General features: G+C 43.0%; 1 protein-coding gene across 1 annotated transcript in view; it reads right to left on the bottom strand.

Annotated features, from left to right (window-relative positions):
- LOC134968657 (mucin-5AC-like) overlaps window positions 1–25,664 on the bottom strand; it is a 92,620-nt gene that overhangs the window by 42,530 nt on the left and 24,426 nt on the right. The window contains 1 exon segment of the mRNA XM_063944182.1: window positions 23,259–23,391. Within this exon segment, the coding sequence (XP_063800252.1) occupies window positions 23,259–23,391 (133 nt within the window).

Raw genomic sequence — 25,664 nt, 5'->3', positions numbered from 1 at the left:
CACTGTAAATGTGGAATTATCATCTCACCATGTGTATCTTGGCTAGAATCGTCGTTACTTGACTGTGCAGCAGAGTTTGCGCTCTGTGATGCTGTGTAAAATAAATGTCAATTTCATTAGTTGTAGAGAGATCAAATTTTTAGAAAATACTTAGCGCTAGATCAGGGATGGGGAACCTTCGGCCCTCCATCTGTTGTTGAACTACACATACCAGCATGTCTTGCTACAGTTTTGCTATTTGGCCATGCTAAAACTGTTGCAGGGCATGCTGGGATGTGTAGTTCAACAAGAGCTGCAGGGCCGAAGGTTCCCCATCCCTGCGCTAGATGCATCATCGCTTTAAGAGTGATAAAATGGAGAGAGAAAATGCACCAGCCAATCATCTCCTAATTGACATGTTAAAGACCCCGTTTGAAAAATGGAAGTTAGGAGCTGGTTGGCTGGTACTTTATCACACTCCATTTAATCACTCTCCGAGCGATGATGCATCTAGCCCTAGTCACACCCCACATAACTATCACATATTTTATATATTGCTAAAGAAAAACAAAAGAAGAATACAGATGGGTGCAGATACTGGTAATTAAACAAATAATAGACTGATGCCTATGAATGAAGGGAAAACTGAAACCTTCTTGTCAACTAAAAACACAAAAAACAAAAATCAGAGCACTGTCTGTCACACTGTTCAACATTAAAAAAAGACATACATTTACAGAAGGGCAACTAAAATGGTGCATGGCCTACATCACAAAACTTACACAGAAAGGCTAAAAGATCTTACCATGTATAGTTTGGAGGAGAGAAAGGAAAGGGGGGACATGATAGAAACTTTCAAATGTAGCAAGGGTTTTAACACAGTTCAGGAGGGAAACATTCTTCAAATGAAGAAAAGCAATAGGACACAAAGACATGCACTGAAACTGGAGGGAGGCAGGTTCAGGGGAAATTGAAGGAAAAATTACTTCACAGAAAGGGTAGTGGATAAGTGGAATAGCCTCCCATCACAGGTAGTAGAGCAGTGATGGCTAACCTTGACACTCCAGCTGTTGTTGAACTACATATCCCAGCATGCCCTGCTACAGTTTTGTTATTTGGCCATGCTAAAACTGATGCAGGGCATGCTGGGATGTGTAGTTCAACAACAGCTGGAGTGTCAAGGTTAGCCATCACTGTAGTAGAGGCTAAGACTGTAGAGCAATTTAAACATGCTTGGGCTAGGCATATGAATATCCTTACAAAGAATAAAGGTTCAAAAAGGATTGAGATTACCTAAAGGATAAATAAAAGGGCAGACTAGATGGGCCAAGTGGTTCTTATCTGCTGTCAAATTCTATGTTTCTATGTTACATAGCATAACATTTCCAGTGAACAAAGCAATTAAATAAAAAATGATCATAAAAAGTCCTGAGGAAGCTGCTGAACTTATGGACAGGCGGAGAAATGAATAAAGTGACCGCTTCAACCTGGTCGAGCACTTTTTGGGGACCAGTATAGTGCTCTTGGGATTTACTTAATACAATATGCTGAGACTGATCCTAACCTCTGTACAGCGGAACATTACAATATTAGTACAGCCCATTTGGAACTGTTTTAAAACTACTACTTTCTCCCTGTTGGAGACAAAAGCAATACTAACTATTAACACTGTTGCTGCTCAGAAGAGTATATATTCTCTGAGTAAATTATTAGGTCATTACTACCTTATTGTGGAATGCTAATAGCTTCCTATTAAATGCAATGTGCTTACTAACAACTAACCTGGCATCTGAACTATATTACCAGTGAGTCTGGACAAAATATTAACCAGCTTCTGTTTAAAAGCATACTGAGAAGTGGCAGCAAAGTGATTTTAAATTTACTTTTTGTGACTTTATCTGACCATTTTACTGTACAATAGATGTAAACCCAAATATGATAACCCAAATAAGGTACCCAGAAGTTGCATCAATGTATCCCAAAACTCTGAGCATTTTGGATAAAAATCTCAGTGAATTTTTGATTGATCATTTTAATCAATCAATCAATTATTTTGGGTTGGAGCTGCATAAAGTTAAAGTAACTTGACCTTTTATTACTTTGTGTTTAAGAGGAGCTGCAGCATTGTATATATTATGGTACCTAATGGAATTGCTTGACCATACAGGAAATAGAGCATACAGTTGATTTAATATTGCATAGTGTCTGTTGATTTATAAATGCCACTTAAACTAAAACACAGATTAGTGCCAGAACAATTACGCTATACCAGTGGTTTTTAACATATGACACTCCAGCAGCTGGGGAACTATGCATTCCAGCATGCTTGCCACCATTATAGCATGCCCTAATATAGAGGTTCCCAACGCAGTCCTCAAGGCAATCAACAGTCCAGGTTTTTAAGTATATCCATGGCTCAGCACATATGGTCAACTTAAATTGACTGAGGTACTGATTAAGTCACCTGTGGCCAAGCATGGATATACTTAAAATCTGGATCGTTAGGGTGCCTTGAGGACCGCATTTGGGAAACTCTGCTATAATAGCAAAATTGCAGTCCAATCTGGGATGTGTAGTTCCATAATACTGCTGCGAGATATTGATAGAAATAATAAGAGAGTACAGTATATCTCTGATAATATATATAATAATACAATATTAATCTATAAATGCAAGAATGTATTGCATAGTATAGTATAATATCATTCTAGCTTAAACATTATAAAATTAAATACTTTATCATTATTAAATTGGATTTCAGCCACTTACCTTGTGCTGAAAGGCAGGTACTCACTAGTAAGAGAGCACATATTGATGTCCAAAGGACAGTGGATGTCCCCATTTTGACTTCAGCTGGTGTGCCAAGCTGAAGGTCTACAATTGGCACTGTTTCAGTTTTCTGGCTGTGGTTTATATAGGACAGAAACCCCCCCTCAGCTAACGTGATGGGGCAGAGTGGAAAATAATGGAGATGGTTATTGACGTCAAATGCTAAACCTGTTTCCCTATAGATCCAGGATGTTTGTGTTCTGGCAGATTGGTGAGATGTAGTTTTTCGCTAAATAAATCTTTGAAGTAATGAGGAAAGTCATTGAAAGAAAATCCTAAACATATGATAAATACTGTACATAGTTTACTCAGTAAAGGAGTAAAACAGAGCAAAGACTCGATGAGTGTTGGATCTCTTAAATGGCAATGTTCAATTTTCCATAGAGTTTCAAAGAACAATATGTACATAGTATATGTCCATTTTCAGCTGACATTATACATACTGTAAATATTCTTCTATGTATTACTCATGGGGAGTCCCAAAATTAGTGCATTTCATGTAAGTGGCTTATATCAGTTTACAATGCTAATTGTTATCCAGTCATAAACATGAACTAAAAAAATATATCCAAGGAGAATCTATTTTCAAATTGTGATTGTTATACATTATATAAAATGTACTGATAACATCACTTGTACAATATCAGCAATAGCACAAAACGGGAGGGTCACATACTATTACAGGTATATCTGAAATTGACTGAAGCATGCAAAGTTGAAATGAGATTTTTTTTCTTTTGAATGTTGGTTTGCATTTTCCTTTACATGTATATTAATCTCAGTATGGTAACATCTCTTATTATGTTTAAATTACTGTGTGTAGTCCAAACAGCCCCCAACACACATCCTTTCATTTATATTGGTGTATATAATGTAAACTTGAAGGCTGAAACCCCTTCTAATTGGTACTAGTACCTTTCCCATCTGCCCTTAGATAATTGTAATCAGCACAGGTTCCTGCATTGCTTTCTGTATGGGCTCTATAATGGTAAATCTTTGATAAATTGATATAATGTGCTAGTGTTGATGATAGTAGAGACCCATCTCATAGGTTCACCTTGACTTGGCCCATATTTTTGACCAGACATGTCCTAAGAACCTCATTTATGCTCCATGATAATTGTAGAATTGATCAAAACTATTTTGACTATCAGTATTCTTAGGGCTTAGAGTCTGCACCTGTATTTTCCTTTTTCCTGCATGGTACTACAAGTTTAAGCATGGTAAATACTAGTGATGAGCGGGTTCGGTTTCTCGGAAACCGAACCCCCCCGAACTTCACACTTTTTACACGGGTCCGAGGCAGACTCGGATCTTCCCGCCTTGCTCGGTTAACCCGAGCGCGCCCGAACGTCATCATCCCGCTGTCGGATTCTCGCGAGGCTCGGATTCTATCGCGAGACTCGTATTCTATATAAGCAGCCGCACGTCGCCGCCATTTTCACACGTGCATTGAGATTGATAGGGAGAGGACGTGGCTGGCGTCCTCTCCGTTTAGAATAGAAATAGATAGTGAGAGTGAGACACTTGATTTACTGGAGCTTAGGAGTACTCAGAGAGTGCAGAGTTTACTAGTGACTGACAAGTGACCACCAGTGCAGTTTTATTATTATTTAATATAATCCGTTCTCTGCCTGAAAAAAAACGATACACAGTGACACAGTATACCATATCTGTGCTCAGCCTCAGTGTGCTGCATCATCTATGTATATCTGACTGTGCTGAGTGCTCACTGCTCACACAGCTTAATTGTGGGGGAGACTGGGGAGCAGTTATAGCAGGAGTACATATATTTAACAGTGCACACTTTTGCTGCCAGTGTGCCACTGCCAGTGTGACTGACCAGTGACCAGTGACCACCAGTATATTGTGATTGTCTGCCTGAAAAAGTTAAACACTCGTCGTGTGGTGTTTTTATTCTATAAACGCATTCTGCTGACAGTGTCCAGCAGGTCCGTCATTATATAATATATACCTGTCCTGCAGTAGTGATATATATATATTTTTTATATCATTATCATCCAGTCTATAGTTATACTAGCAGCAGACGCAGTGCGGTAGTCCACGGCTGTAGCTACCTCTGTGTCGGCAGTCGCTCGTCCATCCATAATTGTATACCTACCTGTGGTGGTTTTTTTTTTTTCTATCTTCTTCATACTAGTAGTTAACTTTAGGAGTCTGCAGTGCTGACAGTGTCCAGCAGGTCCGTCATTATATAATATATACCTGTCCGGCTGCAGTAGTGATATATATATATATTTTTTATATCATTATCATCCAGTCTATATTAGCAGCAGACGCAGTACGGTAGTCCACGGCTGTAGCTACCTCTGTGTCGGCAGTCGCTCGTCCATCCATAATTGTATACCACCTACCTGTTGTGTTTTTTTTTTCTATCTTCTTGATACTAGTAGCTTACTTTAGGAGTCTGCAGTGCTGACAGTGTCAAGCAGGTCCGTCATTATATAATATATACCTGTCCGGCTGCAGTAGTGATATATATATATTTTTTATATCATTATCATCCAGTCTATATTAGCAGCAGACGCAGTACGGTAGTCCACGGCTGTAGCTACCTCTGTGTCGGCAGTCGCTCGTCCATCCATAAGTATACTAGTATCCATCCATCTCCATTGTTTACCTGAGGTGCCTTTTAGTTGTGCCTATTAAAATATGGAGAACAAAAATGTTGAGGTTCCAAAAATAGGGAAAGATCAAGATCGACTTCCACCTCGTGCTGAAGCTGCTGCCACTAGTCATGGCCGAGACGATGAAATGCCAGCAACGTCATCTGCCAAGGCCGATGCCCAATGTCATAGTACAGAGCATGTAAAATCCAAAACACCAAATATCAGTAAAAAAAGGACTCAAAAATCTAAAATAAAATTGTCGGAGGAGAAGCGTAAACTTGCCAATATGCCATTTACCACACGGAGTGGCAAGGAACGGCTGAGGCCCTGGCCTATGTTCATGGCTAGTGGTTCAGCTTCACATGAGGATGGAAGCACTCAGCCTCTCACTAGAAAAATGAAAAGACTCAAGCTGGCAAAAGCACAGCAAAGAACTGTGCATTCTTCGAAATCACAAATCCACAAGGAGAGTCCAATTGTGTCGTTTGCGATGCCTGACCTTCCCAACACTGGATGTGAAGAGCATGCGCCTTCCACCATTTGCACGCCCCCTGCAAGTGCTGGAAGGAGCACCCGCAGTCCAGTTCCTGATAGTCAGATTGAAGATGTCAGTGTTGAAGTACACCAGGATGAGGAGGATATGGGTGTTGCTGGCGCTGGGGAGGAAATTGACCAGGAGGATTCTGATGGTGAGGTGGTTTGTTTAAGTCAGGCACCCGGGGAAACACCTGTTGTCCGTGGAAGGAATAGGGCCATTGACATGCCTGGTGAAAATACCAAAAAAATCAGCTCTTCGGTGTGGAAGTATTTCAACAGAAATGCGGACAACATTTGTCAAGCCGTGTGTTGCCTAGGGGTAAGGACGTTAACCACCTCGGAACATCCTCCCTTATACGTCACCTGCAGCGCATTCATCATAAGTTAGTGACAAGTTCAAAAACTTTGGGCGACAGCGGAAGCAGTCCACTGACCAGTAAATCCCTTCCTCTTGTAACCAAGCTCACGCAAACCACCCCACCAACTCCCTCAGTGTCAATTTCCTCCTTCCCCAGGAATGCCAATAGTCCTGCAGGCCATGTCACTGGCAATTCTGACGAGTCCTCTCCTGCCTGGGATTCCTCCGATGCATCCTTGCGTGTAACGCCTACTGCTGCTGGCGCTGCTGTTGTTGCTGCTGGGAGTCGATGGTCATCCCAGAGGGGAAGTCGTACTCGTAAGACCACTTTTACTACTTCCACCAAGCAATTGACTGTCCAACAGTCCTTTGCGAGGAAGATGAAATATCACAGCAGTCATTCTGCTGCAAAGCGGATAACTGAGGCCTTGGCATCCTTGGCGGTGAGAAACGTGGTTCCGCTATCCATCATTACTGCAGAGCCAACTAGAGACTTGTTGGAGGTACTGTGTCCCCGGTACCAAATACCATCTAGGTTCCATTTCTCTAGGCAGGCGATACCGAAAATGTACACAGACCTCAGAAAAAGACTCACAAGTGTCCTAAAAAATGCAGTTGTACCCAATGTCCACTTAACCACGGACATGTGGACAAGTGGAACAGGGCAGGCTCAGGACTATATGACTGTGACAACCCACTGGGTAGATTTATGGACTCCCGCCGCAAGAACAGCAGCGGCAGCACCAGTAGCAGCATCTTGCAAACGCCAACTCTTCCCTAGGCAGGCTACGCTTTGTATCACCGCTTTCCAGAATACGCACACAGCTAAAAACCTCTTACAGTAACTGAGGAAGATCATCGCAGAATGGCTTACCCCAATTGGACTCTCCTGTGGATTTGTGGCATCGGACAACGCCAGCAATATTGTGTGTGCATTAAATCTGGGCAAATTCCAGCACGTCCCATGTTTTGCACATACCTTGAATTTGGTGGTGAAGAATTATTTAAAAAACGAGAGGGGCATGCAAGAGATGCTGTCGGTGGCCAGAAGAATTGCGGGACACTTTCGGCGTACAGGCACCACGTACAGAAGACTGGAGCACCACCAAAAACGCCTGAACCTGCCCTGCCATCATCTGAAGCAAGAAGTGGTAACGAGGTGGAATTCAACCCTCTATATGCTTCAGAGGTTGGAGGAGCAGCAAAAGACCATTCAAGCCTATACAACTGAGCACGATATAGGAGGTGGAATGCACCTGTCTCAAGCGCAGTGGAGAATGCTTTGCACGTTGTGCAAGGTTCTGCAACCTTTTGAACTTGCCACACGTGAAGTCAGTTCAGACACTGCCAGCCTGAGTCAGGTCATTCCCCTCATCAGGCTTTTGCAGAAGAAGCTGGAGACATTGAAGGAGGAGCTAACACAGAGCGATTCCGCTAGGCATGTGGGACTTGTGGATGGAGCCCTTAATTCGCTTAACAAGGATTCACGGGTGGTCAATCTGTTGAAATCAGAGCACTACATTTTGTCCACCGTGCTCGATCCTAGATTTAAAACCTACCTTGGATCTCTCTTTCCGGCAGACACAAGTCTGCTGGGGTTCAAAGAACTGCTGGTGACAAAATTGTCAAGTCAAGCGGAACGCGACCTGTCAACATCTCCTCCTTCACATTCTCCCACAACTGGGGGTGCGAGGAAAAGGCTCAGAATTCCGAGCCCTCCCGCTGGCGGTGATGCAGGGCAGTCTGGAGCGACTGCTGATGCTGACATCTGGTCCGGACTGAAGGACCTGCCAACGATTACTGACAAGTCGTCTACTGTCACTGCATATGATTCTCTCATCATTGAAAGAATGGTGGAGGATTATATGAGTGACCGCATCCAAGTAGGCACGTCAGACAGTCCGTACTTATACTGGCAGGAAAAAGAGGCAATTTGGAGGCCCTTGCACAAACTTGCTTTATTCTATCTAAGTTGCCCTCCCACAAGTGTGCACTCCGAAAGAGTGTTTAGTGCCGCCGCTCACCTTGTCAGCAATCGGCGTACGAGGTTACATCCAGAAAATGTGGAGAAGATGATGTTCATTAAAATGAATTATAATCAATTCCTCCGTGGAGACATTGACCAGCAGCAATTGCCTCCACAAAGTACACAGGGAGCTGAGATGGTGGATTCCAGTGGGGACGAATTGATAATCTGTGAGGAGGGGGATGTACACGGTGATATATCGGAGGATGATGATGAGGTGGACATCTTGCCTCTGTAGAGCCAGTTTGTGCAAGGAGAGATTAATTGCTTCTTTTTTGGTGGGGGTCCAAACCAACCCGTCATTTCAGTCACAGTCGTGTGGCAGACCCTGTCACTGAAATGATGGGTTGGTTAAAGTGTGCATGTCCTGTTTATACAACATAAGGGTGGGTGGGAGGGCCCAAGGACAATTCCATCTTGCACCTCTTTTTTCTTTCATTTTTCTTTGCGTCATGTGCTGTTTGGGGAGTAGTTTTTGGAAGGGCCATCCTGCGTGACACTGCAGTGCCACTCCTAGATGGGCCAGGTGTTTGTGTCGGCCACTTGGGTCGCTTATCTTAGTCACACAGCTACCGCATTGCGCCTCTTTTTTTCTTTGCGTCATGTGCTGTTTGGGGGGTGTTTTTTGGAAGGGCCATCCTGCGTGACACTGCAGTGCCACTCCTAGATGGGCCAGGTGTTTGTGTCGGCCACTTGGGTCGCTTATCTTAGTCACACAGCTACCTCATTGCGCCTCTTTTTTTCTTTGCATCATGTGCTGTTTGGGGGGTGTTTTTTGGAAGGGCCATCCTGCGTGACACTGCAGTGCCACTCCTAGATGGGCCAGGTGTTTGTGTCGGCCACTAGGGTCGCTGAGCTTAGTCATCCAGCGACCTCGGTGCAAATTTTAGGACTAAAAATAATATTGTGAGGTGTGAGGTGTTCAGAATAGACTGAAAATGAGTGGAAATTATGGTTATTGAGGTTAATAATACTTTGGGATCAAAATGACCCCCAAATTCTATGATTTAAGCTTTTTTTTAGGGTTTTTTGAAAAAAACACCCGAATCCAAAACACACCCGAATCCGACAAAAAAAATTCGGTGAGGTTTTGCCAAAACGCGTTCGAACCCAAAACACGGCCGCGGAACCGAACCCAAAACCAAAACACAAAACCCGAAAAATTTCCGGTGCTCATCACTAGTAAATACGTAATATTATGTTTAAAATTACGATGTGCAGTCCAACCCCCTCTTTTCCTCTATAATTGTGTATATAATGCACTCTATTATGGTAAGTCTTTGATAAAGTAATATAATCAGCAGGATGTAATGAAGTCCAGGATAGATGGAGGTGCGGGATGCCGGCCGATCCTGGATATTTTTAAAGGGGCAAATACTTACAGGGCAAAACCATGCCTTGTAAGTGATTGCCCCTTAAAGAAACATCTGAGATCGACCTGCATCCCGCACCTCCGGCGTTCTTGGACTCCTTTACATCCCACTGAATGTGTTAGCATTAAGGATGTTACTGACCCATCTGATGGGTTCATGTTGATGTAGTGGATAGGTCTGCACTTTTGTCCAAATATGTTAAAAACCTTATTTATATTCCATGTTACTTGTGGAGTTTATCAAAATTATATTGACTATCAGTAATCTTATTGCTTAGAGTGTGCACCTGCATTTTCTTTTTCCTAATGTAAATTATTGGAGATGCAAAAAATGCAAGAAAAAAATAATAGGAAAAAATGTTACTATATAGAAAAGAAAAGTGTGACAACATTTGACTTATATGTGTTTTTGATTTTTTTAATGCAGACTGTTTCAGTTGCTTACTCAGTAGGCTAGGCTGATTTTTAATATTTATAATACACTAGTTCCACCAGGAAAAACATTATTATTATTATTATTATTATTATGATTAATAATAATAATAATAATAATAATAATGACTCAAGGTGCTTAGCAGGTAGTAAGAACATTATACAAAGGTTTACATTTTCAAAAACAGTACAGAACAGAACATGAGAAGGAGGTTTAGCTTTGCATGAAAATCAGAAACCATGAAGATAATACAGTGGTGAGGCAGCCATTTTGGGTCATCAGTTGCAGCATTTTTCATCATATCCACAATGGATCCAGGTGAAACATCTATCTCAAGTGCACTGGATAAGATCACTCTGGAAATAATTGGTAATGCCTGGAATCGATGACACATCATGGGAGAGATCAAAATACTAGGCTAGATCCTTGCAAGACCAACAGACTTTTGTATTTTTGTTCTGCACAGAGTACCAAATGAGGCAACCATGTTGGGCGCACTACAGTGGTTACAATATGCACATAAGCAGTACATGGAAATAAGTCGCAAAGGATAAAATGAAGAAGCTAACAGGGCACCGCATAAACACTTCAATGGGTTGCTCAATCTGCCCTTGCAAGTCACAGCCGAGGCAGCCATCTTGTGTGCACTACACAGATTACTGTGGGCAGGATGAGCAATTCATGGAAGTGTAACATGTCGTGGAAGATTATAGAGAAAGAGCAGCTGAAGTGGAGACCATGATGCAGCAGTAAGGAGAGAAAGTATAAAAAAAATCAGGGTAATAGAAACTATGTTAACAAAAAGATATGTAAATTCTGATCTCATGAGAGTGGTTCAGTCTGATGTGGAAACATGGGGATCTCACAAGCACTAGAATCCAGTAGAAATGTCCCTGCTAGGATGAGTTCAGTACTGATGTTCTCCTACTCAGCTTCCCACTCTCCTTAATAGGTAGGCCCAAATGTGGTTCCAGTGTACTGCTGGAGGGGTATGTCCGGGGGTTGGTGTTCTCTGTGAGAGCTGAAGAGAGGCCACAGAGCAGCTGTGTAGACTGGGTGCTGATGGGAAGTGTTTCTAGTAATATAGATGGCAGCCACAGTCAGCAACTTGAGACCACAGCTGTGGCTGTAAGAACAATCCACACACTCCAGAACTGTCCCTTGCAGCCTCCCAAGGATCCAAATGGGCAGTGTAGTAGGGGCAATGCCGGGCCAGAACGTAAGAGCTGCAACTCCCTGCAGTCAGACGAGACAAGGGTTTACCTGGCTGGAGGGCCCCACTTTGGCAGACTGGATAGGAGCCAAGTTGGAAGTCTAATAAAGCAGACCAGGACCTAGCTGTAGGTGCCAGATGCATCTCTCAGTTCTTTTAGAGGTGGGATCAGTTCCGCTCCAGTCTTATAGGCTGTGGGGGGTCTGAGCTAGGGCCTCACCTTATGGCCTGTTCCAGGACACAGTGTGTCCCAGCTCTATGTTGCTGCTGACCTCTACATACCACATGTAAAGAGGCTATCACGGAGCAAAATTATAAATCACCCTAATTCATTTTATATATTTATCGAGAACAATACTTTTTTTTTTCAATCATAGAGTAACTTGTTTTAATTTAAAGGCATTATTTTTTTTGAGGGGAACATTAATTAAACAAAACAATTTTCACTTTCTAGGGCCGAGTTATTGGTAAATGGACATGAACAACTGTAAGAAAAAAATGTTATCCCACAGTTGCCCTAAAGGTCACAACACCTAGTGTACTGAATTGAACAGTGGCGTGCGGTGAGGTCAGTGGCTGGTGAGGGACTACCGTAACTACAGCCTAACTTTAACCCATGCCTAATCCTAACCCCACCCTAACTGCAACCTAACTGGTGTGTGGGGGATGGGGTGATCGAGGATGCTGCGAATGGGGGTAGTTGGAGCTGTGAGGGAAGAGAGAGCAGGAAAGGAGAATTTGTGTGGAAGAAGGTGTGATTGGAGGGGTCGTTTGGAACTTGAGGAAAGCAGGAGAGGTGAATGTTTGTGGGGGAGATGGCAGGGTTTGTTGGGTGCCTTGATTTTGGTTGGGGAGATTTTCAGCTGTGAGGGGAGTTGTAGCTAAAGAGGGGAACCTGTGTGGGTCAGGAGAGGGAGGGTGGGGTAGAGAGCAGTTGAGGGGAACATGTGTGGAGGAGAGGGATGAGGTGTGCCACGGATGAGGGGTGAGTTTGGAGCTATAAGGTGAGAGAGATAGCAGGAGAGGGGAATCTGTGTGGGGAAGCACGGTGAACGGTGGGTTCCGCGGATGGGGGGGCCAGCTATTTGAGCTGTGAGGGGAGGAGAGCAGAACTTTTTTTCTAGAGGTTATTAGTGTTAGCCACTAGTGGGCCTATCACTAAAAAAAGGGAGCTTAGTGTGTGGCGCACTCTTTTGAAATGATTGTTCTATATATAAAACATAATAACTTTTATTTATATAATTAAAAATAGTCACCCTAAACAGGCATAGTGTTTAATCTGATAGCCTGAAAGTGCAAGAATTAATCAAAATAGAATTGCCTATAAGATAAGAACCACAAAAATGGTATCAGCATCCAGTAATTATTATGTTACTGGGCCAACAATGTATATTCATTAATTGTTATACTAGGCAAGAGAAATATAATCAATTAAACAAGCCTAAGTGAAATATTATTAAAATTAGTCAATATTATCTAACTACAGATGAGCACCCTTAAATAGTACTTTCTATAATATTATAGTCCAGATAATCTTCTAAAAGAAGTATTCATATATTTGTAGAGATCATACCTTACCAAGTGATTCCTGTGTTAATTCCAGGAAGTGAAAGGAAAGAAACCCAATAGATAAATTTAATATTTAGGGTTTTGTAACATTAATTCACCCTTTACACCAGTCTACTGTTCAAGACTGTTGTAACAGTGTCTATGTAATTTGATACAGTTTGCATCCACCATTCTGCAACAATGTGTGGCTGACAAGACAGTGCATATAGGAGACCAGATATTAAATGAACTGTCTCAAATATTCATGTCTGAAAAGCACCTATCTATGTCACAGAGGGAAAAAAATGCAAAAAAGAATGTATAAACACACATATGAATCTATATAATGAATTTCTACCAATTTGTCAATACGGCCCACATCTATTTAGTGTCAGAATAGTGCATATAGGAGACCTGATATTAAATAGATTGTCTCAAATATTCTCATTCACGGAGCACCTATCTGTGAGAATATTGTAGCAGTTCTGTACTCTGACAAAGTTAAGACCTGACAAAAATGGAAATGATCCTTTCCTTTAGAACCAAAATACCATAATAATTCCTTCCTATGTATGGTAAGGATTGTATGGCTGATATTGATATTGGCCCTCATTCCGAGTTGATCGGTCGCAAGGCGAATTTAGCAGAGTTACACACGCTAAGCCGCCGCCTACTGGGAGTGAATCTTAGCTTCTTAAAATTGCGACCGATGTATGCGCAATATTGCGATTACTAACTACTTAGCAGTTTCAGAGTAGCTCCAGACTTACTCTGCCTGTGCGATCATTTCAGTGCTTGTCGTTCCTGGTTGACGTCACAAACAGACCCAGCGTTCGCCCAGGCACTCCCACCGTTTCTCCGGCCACTCCTGCGTTTTTTCCGGAAACGGTAGCGTTTTCAGCCACACGCCCCTGAAACGCCGTGTTTCCGCCCAGTAACACCCATTTCCTGTCAATCACATTACGATCGCCGGAGCGAAGAAAAAGCCGTGAGTAAAAATACTTTCTTCATAGTAAAGTTACTTGGCGCAGTCGCAGTGCGAACATTGCGCATGCGTACTAAGCGGATTTTCACTGCGATGCAATGAAAAATACCGAGCGAACAACTCGGAATGAGGGCCATTATGCAGAACTATAGGAATTACTCTCCTTGGAAATTAATCTCTTTGGCACAAGGAGTATCTGTGACAGATAGTCAGCATTTGCAATAATTCTCTGGCTCATTTATATGAATTAAATGCCAGCACATCAAAATTAGCTCAATTGTTACTTGAGTAATAACTCCAGCTTTATATAGGCACATTGGCTGTAGAGTTGAATTTGAACCTGTTATACTCCATCCTTGCCAAACCACTGTAGTAATAAATCACATATATGACCATATAATACTTCCCGCAAGATTAAGAACTGAAGTTCATGCGGAGCTGTAAGAGTTAATCTCTTTAGAAATTAATGTCTTTGGTATAATAGATATCTGTGACAATTAATCCACAGTATCAGTTATTCTCTGGCACTTAGAAACTAATGTCTTTGGTATAAGAAGTATCTATGATAATCAATCAACAGTTGCAATTATTTTCTGACTCACTTGTTTGAGTTAAAAGTCAATACGTCTAATCCAACCCAAATAGTTCTTGAGAAATAACTCCAGTTTTATATAGGCACATTGGCTATCGAGTTGAATTCAAACGTATAATGCTCTATCCTTATCAGACCACTGTAACAATAAATCAATCTATAACCATATAATGCTTTCGAAAAGATTTTGAGCTAAACTGTAAGAGAGTCCCAGGTGTATGGAAACGGATTCCCTTTCTACTTTCGTCCCATGTGCCACTATGGGCAGTGAATGGGAACGATGAGAGCGGGGAAGGACCGTCCACCTGGGACTGGAAGGAAAGAGCAGTGCGGGCTGCTTCTGCTGTCCACGCCTAACACCCTCCTCCCCTGTTGCATAGGTGCATAGCAGGGGGGCCTCCAGGTGTTATACAGTGGATGAGAGAGCGCCCTGAATACCTGATTTATGCCATTAGATGTGCCTTTTAAGAGATGAGTTCTTCTGGTGGTCTTGGACAAGGAGAGATTCCAGGGGACGTCAGGTGATAGAATTCCTGTTCCTCTGTATGTAACTCGATCCAAGAGGGAGCCGATATTGGTATTCACAGGGAACGGGAGCCAGACGCCGGGTCGGGTGTAATCCCCTTACCACGCTCAAGTCCCGTTAATTGGTGAGTGGTCCCCTCCGTGTGCTAATTGTGCCCCGATCCAAGCTGGAGTCAAATCTGTGTGTGCTGTCAGGGAGCTGCTGCAGACGTCAGACGCCGGGTCGGGTAGGATTCCCGTACCCCTGTTTTAGTTGCGCGTCTTCGTCCCGCTCGCAGGGATGCAGAACTATAGGAATTACTCTCCTTGGAAATTAATCTCTTTGGCACAAGGAGTATCTGTGACAGATAGTCAGCATTTGCAATAATTCTCTGGCTCATTTATATGAATTAAATGCCAGCACATCAAAATTAGCTCAATTGTTACTTGAGTAATAACTCCAGCTTTATATAGGCACATTGGCTGTAGAGTTGAATTTGAACCTGTTATACTCCATCCTTGCCAAACCACTGTAGTAATAAATCACATATATGACCATATAATACTTCCCGCAAGATTAAGAACTGAAGTTCATGCGGAGCTGTAAGAGTTAATCTCTTTAGAAATTAATGTCTTTGGTATAATAGATATCTGTGACAATTAATCCACAGTATCAGTTATTCTCTGGCACTTAGAAACTAATGTCTTTGGTATAAGAAGTATCTATGATAATCAATCAACAGTTGCAATTATTTTCTGACTCACTTGTTTGAGTTAAAAGTCAATACGTCTAATCCAACCCAAATAGTTCTTGAGAAATAACTCCAGTTTTATATAGGCACATTGGCTATCGAGTTGAATTCAAACGTATAATGCTCTATCCTTATCAGACCACTGTAACAATAAATCAATCTATAACCATATAATGCTTTCGAAAAGATTTTGAGCTAAAGTGTAAGAGAGTCCCAGGTGTATGGAAACGGATTCCCTTTCTACTTTCGTCCCATGTGCCACTATGGGCAGTGAATGGGAACGATGAGAGCGGGGAAGGACCGTCCACCTGGGACTGGAAGGAAAGAGCAGTGCGGGCTGCTTCTGCTGTCCACGCCTAACACCCTCCTCCCCTGTTGCATAGGTGCATAGCAGGGGGGCCTCCAGGTGTTATACAGTGGATGAGAGAGCGCCCTGAATACCTGATTTATGCCATTAGATGTGCCTTTTAAGAGATGAGTTCTTCTGGTGGTCTTGGACAAGGAGAGATTCCAGGGGACGTCAGGTGATAGAATTCCTGTTCCTCTGTATGTAACTCGATCCAAGAGGGAGCCGATATTGGTATTCACAGGGAACGGGAGCCAGACGCCGGGTCGGGTGTAATCCCCTTACCACGCTCAAGTCCCGTTAATTGGTGAGTGGTCCCCTCCGTGTGCTAATTGTGCCCCGATCCAAGCTGGAGTCAAATCTGTGTGTGCTGGCAGGGAGCTGCTGCAGACGTCAGACGCCGGGTCGGGTAGGATTCCCGTACCCCTGTTTTAGTTGCGCGTCTTCGTCCCGCTCGCAGGGATGCAGAACTATAGGAATTACTCTCCTTGGAAATTAATCTCTTTGGCACAAGGAGTATCTGTGACAGATAGTCAGCATTTGCAATAATTCTCTGGCTCATTTATATGAATTAAATGCCAGCACATCAAAATTAGCTCAATTGTTACTTGAGTAAACATAACTCCAGCTTTATATAGGCACATTGGCTGTAGAGTTGAATTTGAACCTGTTATACTCCATCCTTGCCAAACCACTGTAGTAATAAATCACATATATGACCATATAATACTTCCCGCAAGATTAAGAACTGAAGTTCATGCGGAGCTGTAAGAGTTAATCTCTTTAGAAATTAATGTCTTTGGTATAATAGATATCTGTGACAATTAATCCACAGTATCAGTTATTCTCTGGCACTTAGAAACTAATGTCTTTGGTATAAGAAGTATCTATGATAATCAATCAACAGTTGCAATTATTTTCTGACTCACTTGTTTGAGTTAAAAGTCAATACGTCTAATCCAACCCAAATAGTTCTTGAGAAATAACTCCAGTTTTATATAGGCACATTGGCTATCGAGTTGAATTCAAACGTATAATGCTCTATCCTTATCAGACCACTGTAACAATAAATCAATCTATAACCATATAATGCTTTCGAAAAGATTTTGAGCTAAACTGTAAGAGAGTCCCAGGTGTATGGAAACGGATTCCCTTTCTACTTTCGTCCCATGTGCCACTATGGGCAGTGAATGGGAACGATGAGAGCGGGGAAGGACCGTCCACCTGGGACTGGAAGGAAAGAGCAGTGCGGGCTGCTTCTGTTGTCCACGCCTAACACCCTCCTCCCCTGTTGCATAGGTGCATAGCAGGGGGGCCTCCAGGTGTTATACAGTGGATGAGAGAGCGCCCTGAATACCTGATTTATGCCATTAGATGTGCCTTTTAAGAGATGAGTTCTTCTGGTGGTCTTGGACAAGGAGAGATTCCAGGGGACGTCAGGTGATAGAATTCCTGTTCCTCTGTATGTAACTCGATCCAAGAGGGAGCCGATATTGGTATTCACAGGGAACGGGAGCCAGACGCCGGGTCGGGTGTAATCCCCTTACCACGCTCAAGTCCCGTTAATTGGTGAGTGGTCCCCTCCGTGTGCTAATTGTGCCCCGATCCAAGCTGGAGTCAAATCTGTGTGTGCTGGCAGGGAGCTGCTGCAGACGTCAGACGCCGGGTCGGGTAGGATTCCCGTACCCCTGTTTTAGTTGCGCGTCTTCGTCCCGCTCGCAGGGATGCAGAACTATAGGAATTACTCTCCTTGGAAATTAATCTCTTTGGCACAAGGAGTATCTGTGACAGATAGTCAGCATTTGCAATAATTCTCTGGCTCATTTATATGAATTAAATGCCAGCACATCAAAATTAGCTCAATTGTTACTTGAGTAATAACTCCAGCTTTATATAGGCACATTGGCTGTAGAGTTGAATTTGAACCTGTTATACTCCATCCTTGCTAAACCACTGTAGTAATAAATCACATATATGACCATATAATACTTCCCGCAAGATTAAGAACTGAAGTTCATGCGGAGCTGTAAGAGTTAATCTCTTTAGAAATTAATGTCTTTGGTATAATAGATATCTGTGACAATTAATCCACAGTATCAGTTATTCTCTGGCACTTAGAAACTAATGTCTTTGGTATAAGAAGTATCTATGATAATCAATCAACAGTTGCAATTATTTTCTGACTCACTTGTTTGAGTTAAAAGTCAATACGTCTAATCCAACCCAAATAGTTCTTGAGAAATAACTCCAGTTTTATATAGGCACATTGGCTATCGAGTTGAATTCAAACGTATAATGCTCTATCCTTATCAGACCACTGTAACAATAAATCAATCTATAACCATATAATGCTTTCGAAAAGATTTTGAGCTAAACTGTAAGAGAGTCCCAGGTGTATGGAAACGGATTCCCTTTCTACTTTCGTCCCATGTGCCACTATGGGCAGTGAATGGGAACGATGAGAGCGGGGAAGGACCGTCCACCTGGGACTGGAAGGAAAGAGCAGTGCGGGCTGCTTCTGCTGTCCACGCCTAACACCCTCCTCCCCTGTTGCATAGGTGCATAGCAGGGGGGCCTCCAGGTGTTATACAGTGGATGAGAGAGCGCCCTGAATACCTGATTTATGCCATTAGATGTGCCTTTTAAGAGATGAGTTCTTCTGGTGGTCTTGGACAAGGAGAGATTCCAGGGGACGTCAGGTGATAGAATTCCTGTTCCTCTGTATGTAACTCGATCCAAGAGGGAGCCGATATTGGTATTCACAGGGAACGGGAGCCAGACGCCGGGTCGGGTGTAATCCCCTTACCACGCTCAAGTCCAGTTAATTGGTGAGTGGTCCCCTCCGTGTGCTAATTGTGCCCCGATCCAAGCTGGAGTCAAATCTGTGTGTGCTGGCAGGGAGCTGCTGCAGACGTCAGACGCCGGGTCGGGTAGGATTCCCGTACCCCTGTTTTAGTTGCGCGTCTTCGTCCCGCTCGCAGGGAGGAGAGCAGAACCTGCATGGCGGAGGGAAGGGAGGGTCAGGGGTGAGACAGATGGTGGGGGATTTGGAGCTGTGAGAGAAGAAATAGGAGAAGGGGTCAGGTGTGCTGCAAAGGGGGTGAGGCGGAGTTTGGAGAAGTGAGGACAGATAGAATAGGGAGCGCGTGCGGGAGAGGTGGTGGGCAGTTGGGGGTGCCGCGAAAGGGGTTTGGAGCAGTGCAGGAACAGAGAAGAGAGGGTAGCCTGTTTTGGAGAAGGGAGAGGAGTGTCTGTGCAGGAGGAGGGGGGGTTGTAGCAGTGAGAAGAAGAGAGCCTGTGTGCGGGGGAGGAGCGGTCAGGGGTGCCGCGGAGGGGGCTGTAGCTGTTAGGGGGTACTGCAGATGAGGAAATAAGCCACTTACCGCTGTCGGTAGGAGCCGCTTCCGAACCGCTGTTGCTTTGCAGCATGTACTCTTCTGCCTGTGTGGTGAATGGTGACTGACATAGTGCTGGGGGCGTGGCCACTTGCAGCATTCGGCCCTCACATCCTGGCCAGCCTCCCGGGAAACATCTCTACTGGCACCACTAATTAGGCACAGGCAGGAGGCAGCATTACTATGTTTGGAGGAGGAGCAGAGATGAGAGGGGAGGAAAGTAGAGGCGGCTCCTCCTACCACTCCAGCCAAGAGTCGGGACCCAAAAGGTGAATGCTGACTGAGTGACTGCACTTTCTGGGCAAACAGCGTTATTGTAGAGACCCTGGGGCACTGGCGGCGGCGGCATTTAATAAGTCAATGTGACTCATTTTTATACCATCGGTTGAGGAGAGGAAAGAGTGCTGCTGCTGGCTGGGAGCGGGAGGGATGGAGCCGGCCCCCACCTGTGGGTGATTGGACAGTGCTGGATCCGCTGGGCCAATCCCATCTGGGCGACTGACAGTGGAGTGCATTCATCAGGGCTCAATGCACGCCCCTGTCATTGCGGCACCAGTAAAGGTGCCGCTTCCCCATACATTTTCAACGGGCTTTCACAGTCCATTGCTGCACCCTGCCCCCTGCCCGCCCCCCGCTGCCTGTACTTTTAGTGTTAGCAGCGGGAGGCACCTCTCCCGCTGCCTCTCACCCTAACATGCAGCCATAGTAAGAGGGGGAAAATGATTACAATAATAAAAGAAGATATTTATCACAGACTCTGTGCTATAAATATCTTCTTTTTATTATTTTAATCATTATGATAGGGGAGGCACTGCCTCTCCTGCCTCCCCTGACTGCACGTCCCTGGAATTGAAGCATGGTCAAGGAGAAAAGGTGTACTGTAAAACATCTAATAACTTTTGGAAGTACTGAATACATACACATACCAAAAGAAAGAAGACGCAAGCAAGATTCAAAATCAGTAAAGTGCATCATGCTTGGCTATTGCGATAAAAGTAGAGGTTAGAGATTATAAACTCCAAGTAAACAAATCTTGTCAAGTCAAAAGATGTCATATTCAAAGAAACAGCGCAAGTTATAGAAAAGCTGGAAGCTAATATTCAGAACAATTATGTGTCACTGGACATGCCAGCAGCTAGAGAATCTGAACCCGAGGCTACCAGCGTGACAGTTCAGCCACAGAAAAGGTCTTCTGCAAGATCAAATATCAGCAAGCCGAGCTAAGAGATATGAGGAATTCACAAACATTTACACAAATATTTTAATTTAGAAAATTCAATGTATATAACTTTTTTAGGATAAATTACAGTGGAGTCTGGATTCTCTTCCAATTTGTGCATGTGATGTAGTCCAGCATAAGGCAATGAATATACCCTATCTCTTCCTAACGTACTTCTGGCTGGTAGAACAAGCATTCCCACAATTCAGGTGATAGTGGATCCGTCTTGCAAGATCAGCCAAGGTTGCTGTAAGATATTCCTGTTGGGGGCTCTCGCTGCACAAAGTCTCAGAGTATCCAGCCATGGTGGGCCATTTCTGATGACGTCACTCTAGCAGGCAGTGGGCGATGGCAGTGCAGCAGTGTGGTGGCTCCCAGATCAATAAACCGTTGAAGGATGTATTTATGTGACCGGTGGTCAGGAGACGGCCGGTCACAATACTTCCCCCTACATCCCGCAGAGTTACAATCCTGACAGTCACCGTGGGTGTGGGAGTAGAACCTGTGGCAAGTTAGCAAGGGTCTTGTTGTGCCCCACCAAAACACCCCCCTCAGCCGGCCATCTCGATGCCAGGATCCGCATACCCAACCCTTCCACTTAGGCAGCTCCAACACGTTTTGTGCACAACGTGTCCTTTATCAAAGATAGCTGCATACTATACTAAACTTCTTCATGTTTCTAAAAAAACTTTATTGTTTCAGTTAAAAAATGGAATCATGGGGGTAATTCCAAGTTGATCGCAGCAGGAATTTTTTTAGCAGTTGGGCAAAACCATGTGCACTGCAGGGGGGGCAGATATAACATATGCAGAGAGAGTTAGATTTGGGTGGATTATTTTGTTTCTGTGCAGGGTAAATACTGGCTGCTTTATTTTACACTGCAATTTAGATTGCAGATTGAACACACCACACCCAAATCTAACTCTCTCTGCAAATGTTATATCTGCCCCCCCTGCAGTGCACATGGTTTTGTCCAGCTGCTAAAAAATTTCCTGCTGCGATCAACTTGGAATTACCCCCGATGTCCAGAAATTAATTAAAAAAATGGGGGAACCTCATGTTTCTGCGTCGACAGATAATTAAATCATTAAAAAAATAAAAACGTAAAATTATTTTTAACACATCGCGTTATGTGTTTGATTATGGATATTATGAATAGTATGTAAATTATATGATCGTTTCTTTATGTAAAGAGTCAATGAAAAATGTTAAATTCAATATCAATATCAATCCCAACAGGTTCAAGGTTCTAAGAGCCTAATTGAGACCTAATCGCTGTTGTGCAAAATCACACAGCGGCTGATTATTACATGACTGCACATGCATATAGATCGCAATGCGCAGGAGCGAGGCCAAACTGTGAAAAAATCCTGTATTTCCCCCCCACCACCCCCCAGGCCATAGGTCGCAAACTCGGTCCTCATTACACCACACAGTGCATGTTTTGCAGGTAACCCATCAGGTGCACAGGTGTATTAATTACTCACAGACACATTTGAAAAGGTCCGCAGGTGGAGTTAATTATTTCACTTGTGATTCTGTGAGGAGACCTGCAAAACATGCACTGTGTGGGGTAATGAGGACCGAGTTTGCAGACCTATGCGCTAGGCAAATGCAGGCTTATTGACAGGAAGTGGATGTTTGGGGGTGGTAACTGGACGTTTTCTCGGAGTGTCAGGAGAAACGCAGGCATTCCCAAGTGTTTTCAGGGCAGGTGTGTGATGTCAGCTCCGGCCCGATCAGCCTGTTTGTATAGCACCGTAGGAGTTAGTCCTGGGCTACGCACAGACTGCACAGACTGGAAAAATCATTTGATGGTGAGTGAGTTGCAAACGGATTTACAGATGTCCGCTGTCTGACGAAGTTTTCACACGGCGTACGCATGCATTGGCACACTTGCACGGGGCAGGTTTTCACTCTCTATGGGTGGCAGCTATCTGAAGGCAGCCCTCTGCAAAATTGCTGAGGATCAATCAGGTCTGAATTAGGCCCTAATGCCCCCATTCAGCATTGGGTAGAATTTAGCTATTGCCTGTTTATATTCTAAATAATATACTTTTCTAAAACTTTTTCATAAAATGAGATTTTGATCCTAGTTAAAAAAGTAATTTAATTTAAAGTAGTTGAGCAAGCAAAAACATGTACATCTCAATATACATGTCATATTAACCTTAAAAAAGCAGGATACAGGTTTCAAAATTAAGGTATTTAATAAGAAATTATATTTAAACCCCACAGTAGAAGTGTGCAAAATCCTTAAAACTATAAACAAAAAATTAGTGATAGAAACAATGTACATCACCATACATTCAGAAACGTGGCCCTTTCAGCCACAAAAATGAAATTCAGGCCACTCTTTGCTTCACAGAAGGCAAATGAAGAGTGTCATTGGTGAGTCTGCGATGAAAGGCTGTCTGTTCATAAACTCCACAATCTGACACTCGACCATTTTTACCAATGCCCAGAAAAATGAATTTGTAATTGGCATGGACAATAGCCATTAAAATCACACTAGAAAAACTTTATAATTGTAATAATACTGTATGAACCAGAGATGGCAGATGGAACTATTCTGACATGCTTCCCATCTACTGTTCCTCCACAATTGGTGAAATTCCAACATTCATCAAATTTCTGGGCAATATCCATCCAATCTCCTGGTGTAGAAGGCAACTGTAAAAAGACAAACATGCATTAATTGTAATGTTATTATAATACTAAAGAGAAACATTATTTGATGTTATTATCTTTTCAGCATTCTGCAATTACAATAAAGGAATCCGCAGTTCTAGAGCTAAGCAACTGTGATGACCCTAGCCCAACCACTTACATCGATAAACTTCTTACACACACCCTCAACCAGCCCACACAGACATCCGAAACTATTCTAAATAATGGGTGTGGATCATTAGATCGACAGTGTCTAGGTCGACAATATTTACTGGGACTGGGTTCCTCCTAATGCAAGACAATGCTAGACCTCATGTGGCTGGAGTGTGTCAGCAGTTCCTCCAATACGAAGGCATTGATGCTATGGACTGGCCCGCCCGTTCCCCAGACCTGAATCCAATTGAGCACATCTGGGACATCATGTCTCGCTCCATCCACCAATGCCACGTTGCACCACAGACTGTCCAGGAGTTGGCGGATGCTTTCGTCCAGGTCTGGGAGGAGATCCCTCAGGAGACCATCCGCCACCTCATCAGGAGCATGCCCAGGCATTGTAGGGAGGTCATACAGGCACGCAGAGGCCACACCCACTACTGAGCCTTATTTTGACTTGTTTTAAGGACATTACATCAAAGTTGGATGAGCCTGTAGTGTGTTTTTCCACTTTAATTTTGAGTGTGACTCCAAATCCAGACCTCCATGGGTTAATAAATTTGATTTCCATTAATAATTTTTGTGTGATTTTGTTATCAGCACATTCAACTATATAAAGAACAAAGTATTTAATAAGAATATTTCATTCATTCAGATCTAGGATGTGTTATTTTAGGGTTCCCTTTATTTTTTTGAGCAGTGTATGTACACTTGAAGGTTGAGACTCCTTCAGTATGGATTGGCACCCCTCCCCACCTGCCTTTGATTGTTTTTAAGTAGGGAACTAGCATTTGACTGTACATTGAACAATGCACAATTACAGATAAAACCTTTGTACATTTATATGCGTTTATGTACATTTATGTCAGTTGTGGAATGAGCATTGGGGTGTGGGGCTCCCTGGACTGCTCTGTCTGGGCCACTTCAGGGCATCACGATTTAACACTTATTTTAACACTTCATGCCACTTTCTTTGTGTTTTTATCTAAGTAACACTTTTACACGCATTTTCCACTCTCTTAACACTCCTAACACTGAGCAGCTGCTTTCACTCACCTAAAACTTTGCAACACTTCACTGCTATCTTTTATATGTGTGATGCCTTGGGTGATTTTTACTGTACTGGTTTAGGAGTGCCCTGTGCACAGATGTGAACCCTTAGAATGTTAGGGACATACCTGATGAGATGACCTTGGTGGGTAAGCCCATAACTTTGGGCAAATTTTTGCTAACAACCTCTTATTTGATGTTTAATTGTAAATTGTATTTATATTTTGAATAGTAATGTTTGTATAGTGCACCGGCATCTTTTTTTCTATGTGTAGCACTAAAAGTTTCATCAATGTAGCACCTCTCATTGCAAATAGCTAGGGTATGCAGTCTAGGGCACCTCTGCCTATATAAGCAATGTAACAAAGTGATGAGAAAGGCAAGTCAGATGCTTGGTTGCATAGGGAGAGGAATCAGCAGCAGAAATTAAGAAGTAATAATGCCACTATATAGGTAATTGGTACGGTCTCATCTTGAAAATTGTGTCCAGTTCTGGAGGTTATATCTCCAGAAGGATGTAAATACATTAGAGAGCATATAAAGAAGGCAACTAAAATGGTGCATGGTCTACATCAGAAAACATACCAGGAAAGACTACAAGATCTTAACATATGCATTTTGAACCAGAGAAGGGAAAGAGAGAACATGATAGAAACTTTCAAATATTTCAAGCGTTTTAACAAGGTCCAGGAGGGAAACATTCTTCAAAGGAAGAGAAGTTCTTGATCACGAGGACATGCACTGAGACTGGAGGTAGGTAAAATTTAAGGAAAAATTACTTCAAAGGAAGGGTAGTGGAAAGGTGGAAAAGCCTCCCATCAGAGGTGGTCAAGGCTAAGTTAGTAGAGTAGGTGAAACATGCTTGTGATAGGCATATGGATATCCTTACAAAGGAGTAAGGATCAAATAGGAATGAGGTTACCAAAAGGTTAAACGAAAGCGGCATGCAAGATGGGCCACGTGATCTGCTGTCAATTTCTATGTTGCTATGTTTATATGTATAAGGGGTACTACTGTGAGACATAATGTGTGTAAGATGTACTACTGTGTGGCATAATGTGTATAAGGGGACC

The sequence above is a fragment of the Pseudophryne corroboree genome, chromosome 11, assembly GCF_028390025.1.
Source record: "Pseudophryne corroboree isolate aPseCor3 chromosome 11, aPseCor3.hap2, whole genome shotgun sequence".
Classification (NCBI taxonomy): domain Eukaryota; kingdom Metazoa; phylum Chordata; class Amphibia; order Anura; family Myobatrachidae; genus Pseudophryne; species Pseudophryne corroboree.
Note: the sequence above shows the minus strand (reverse complement) of the source record. Positions and strands in the feature narration are given on the sequence as shown.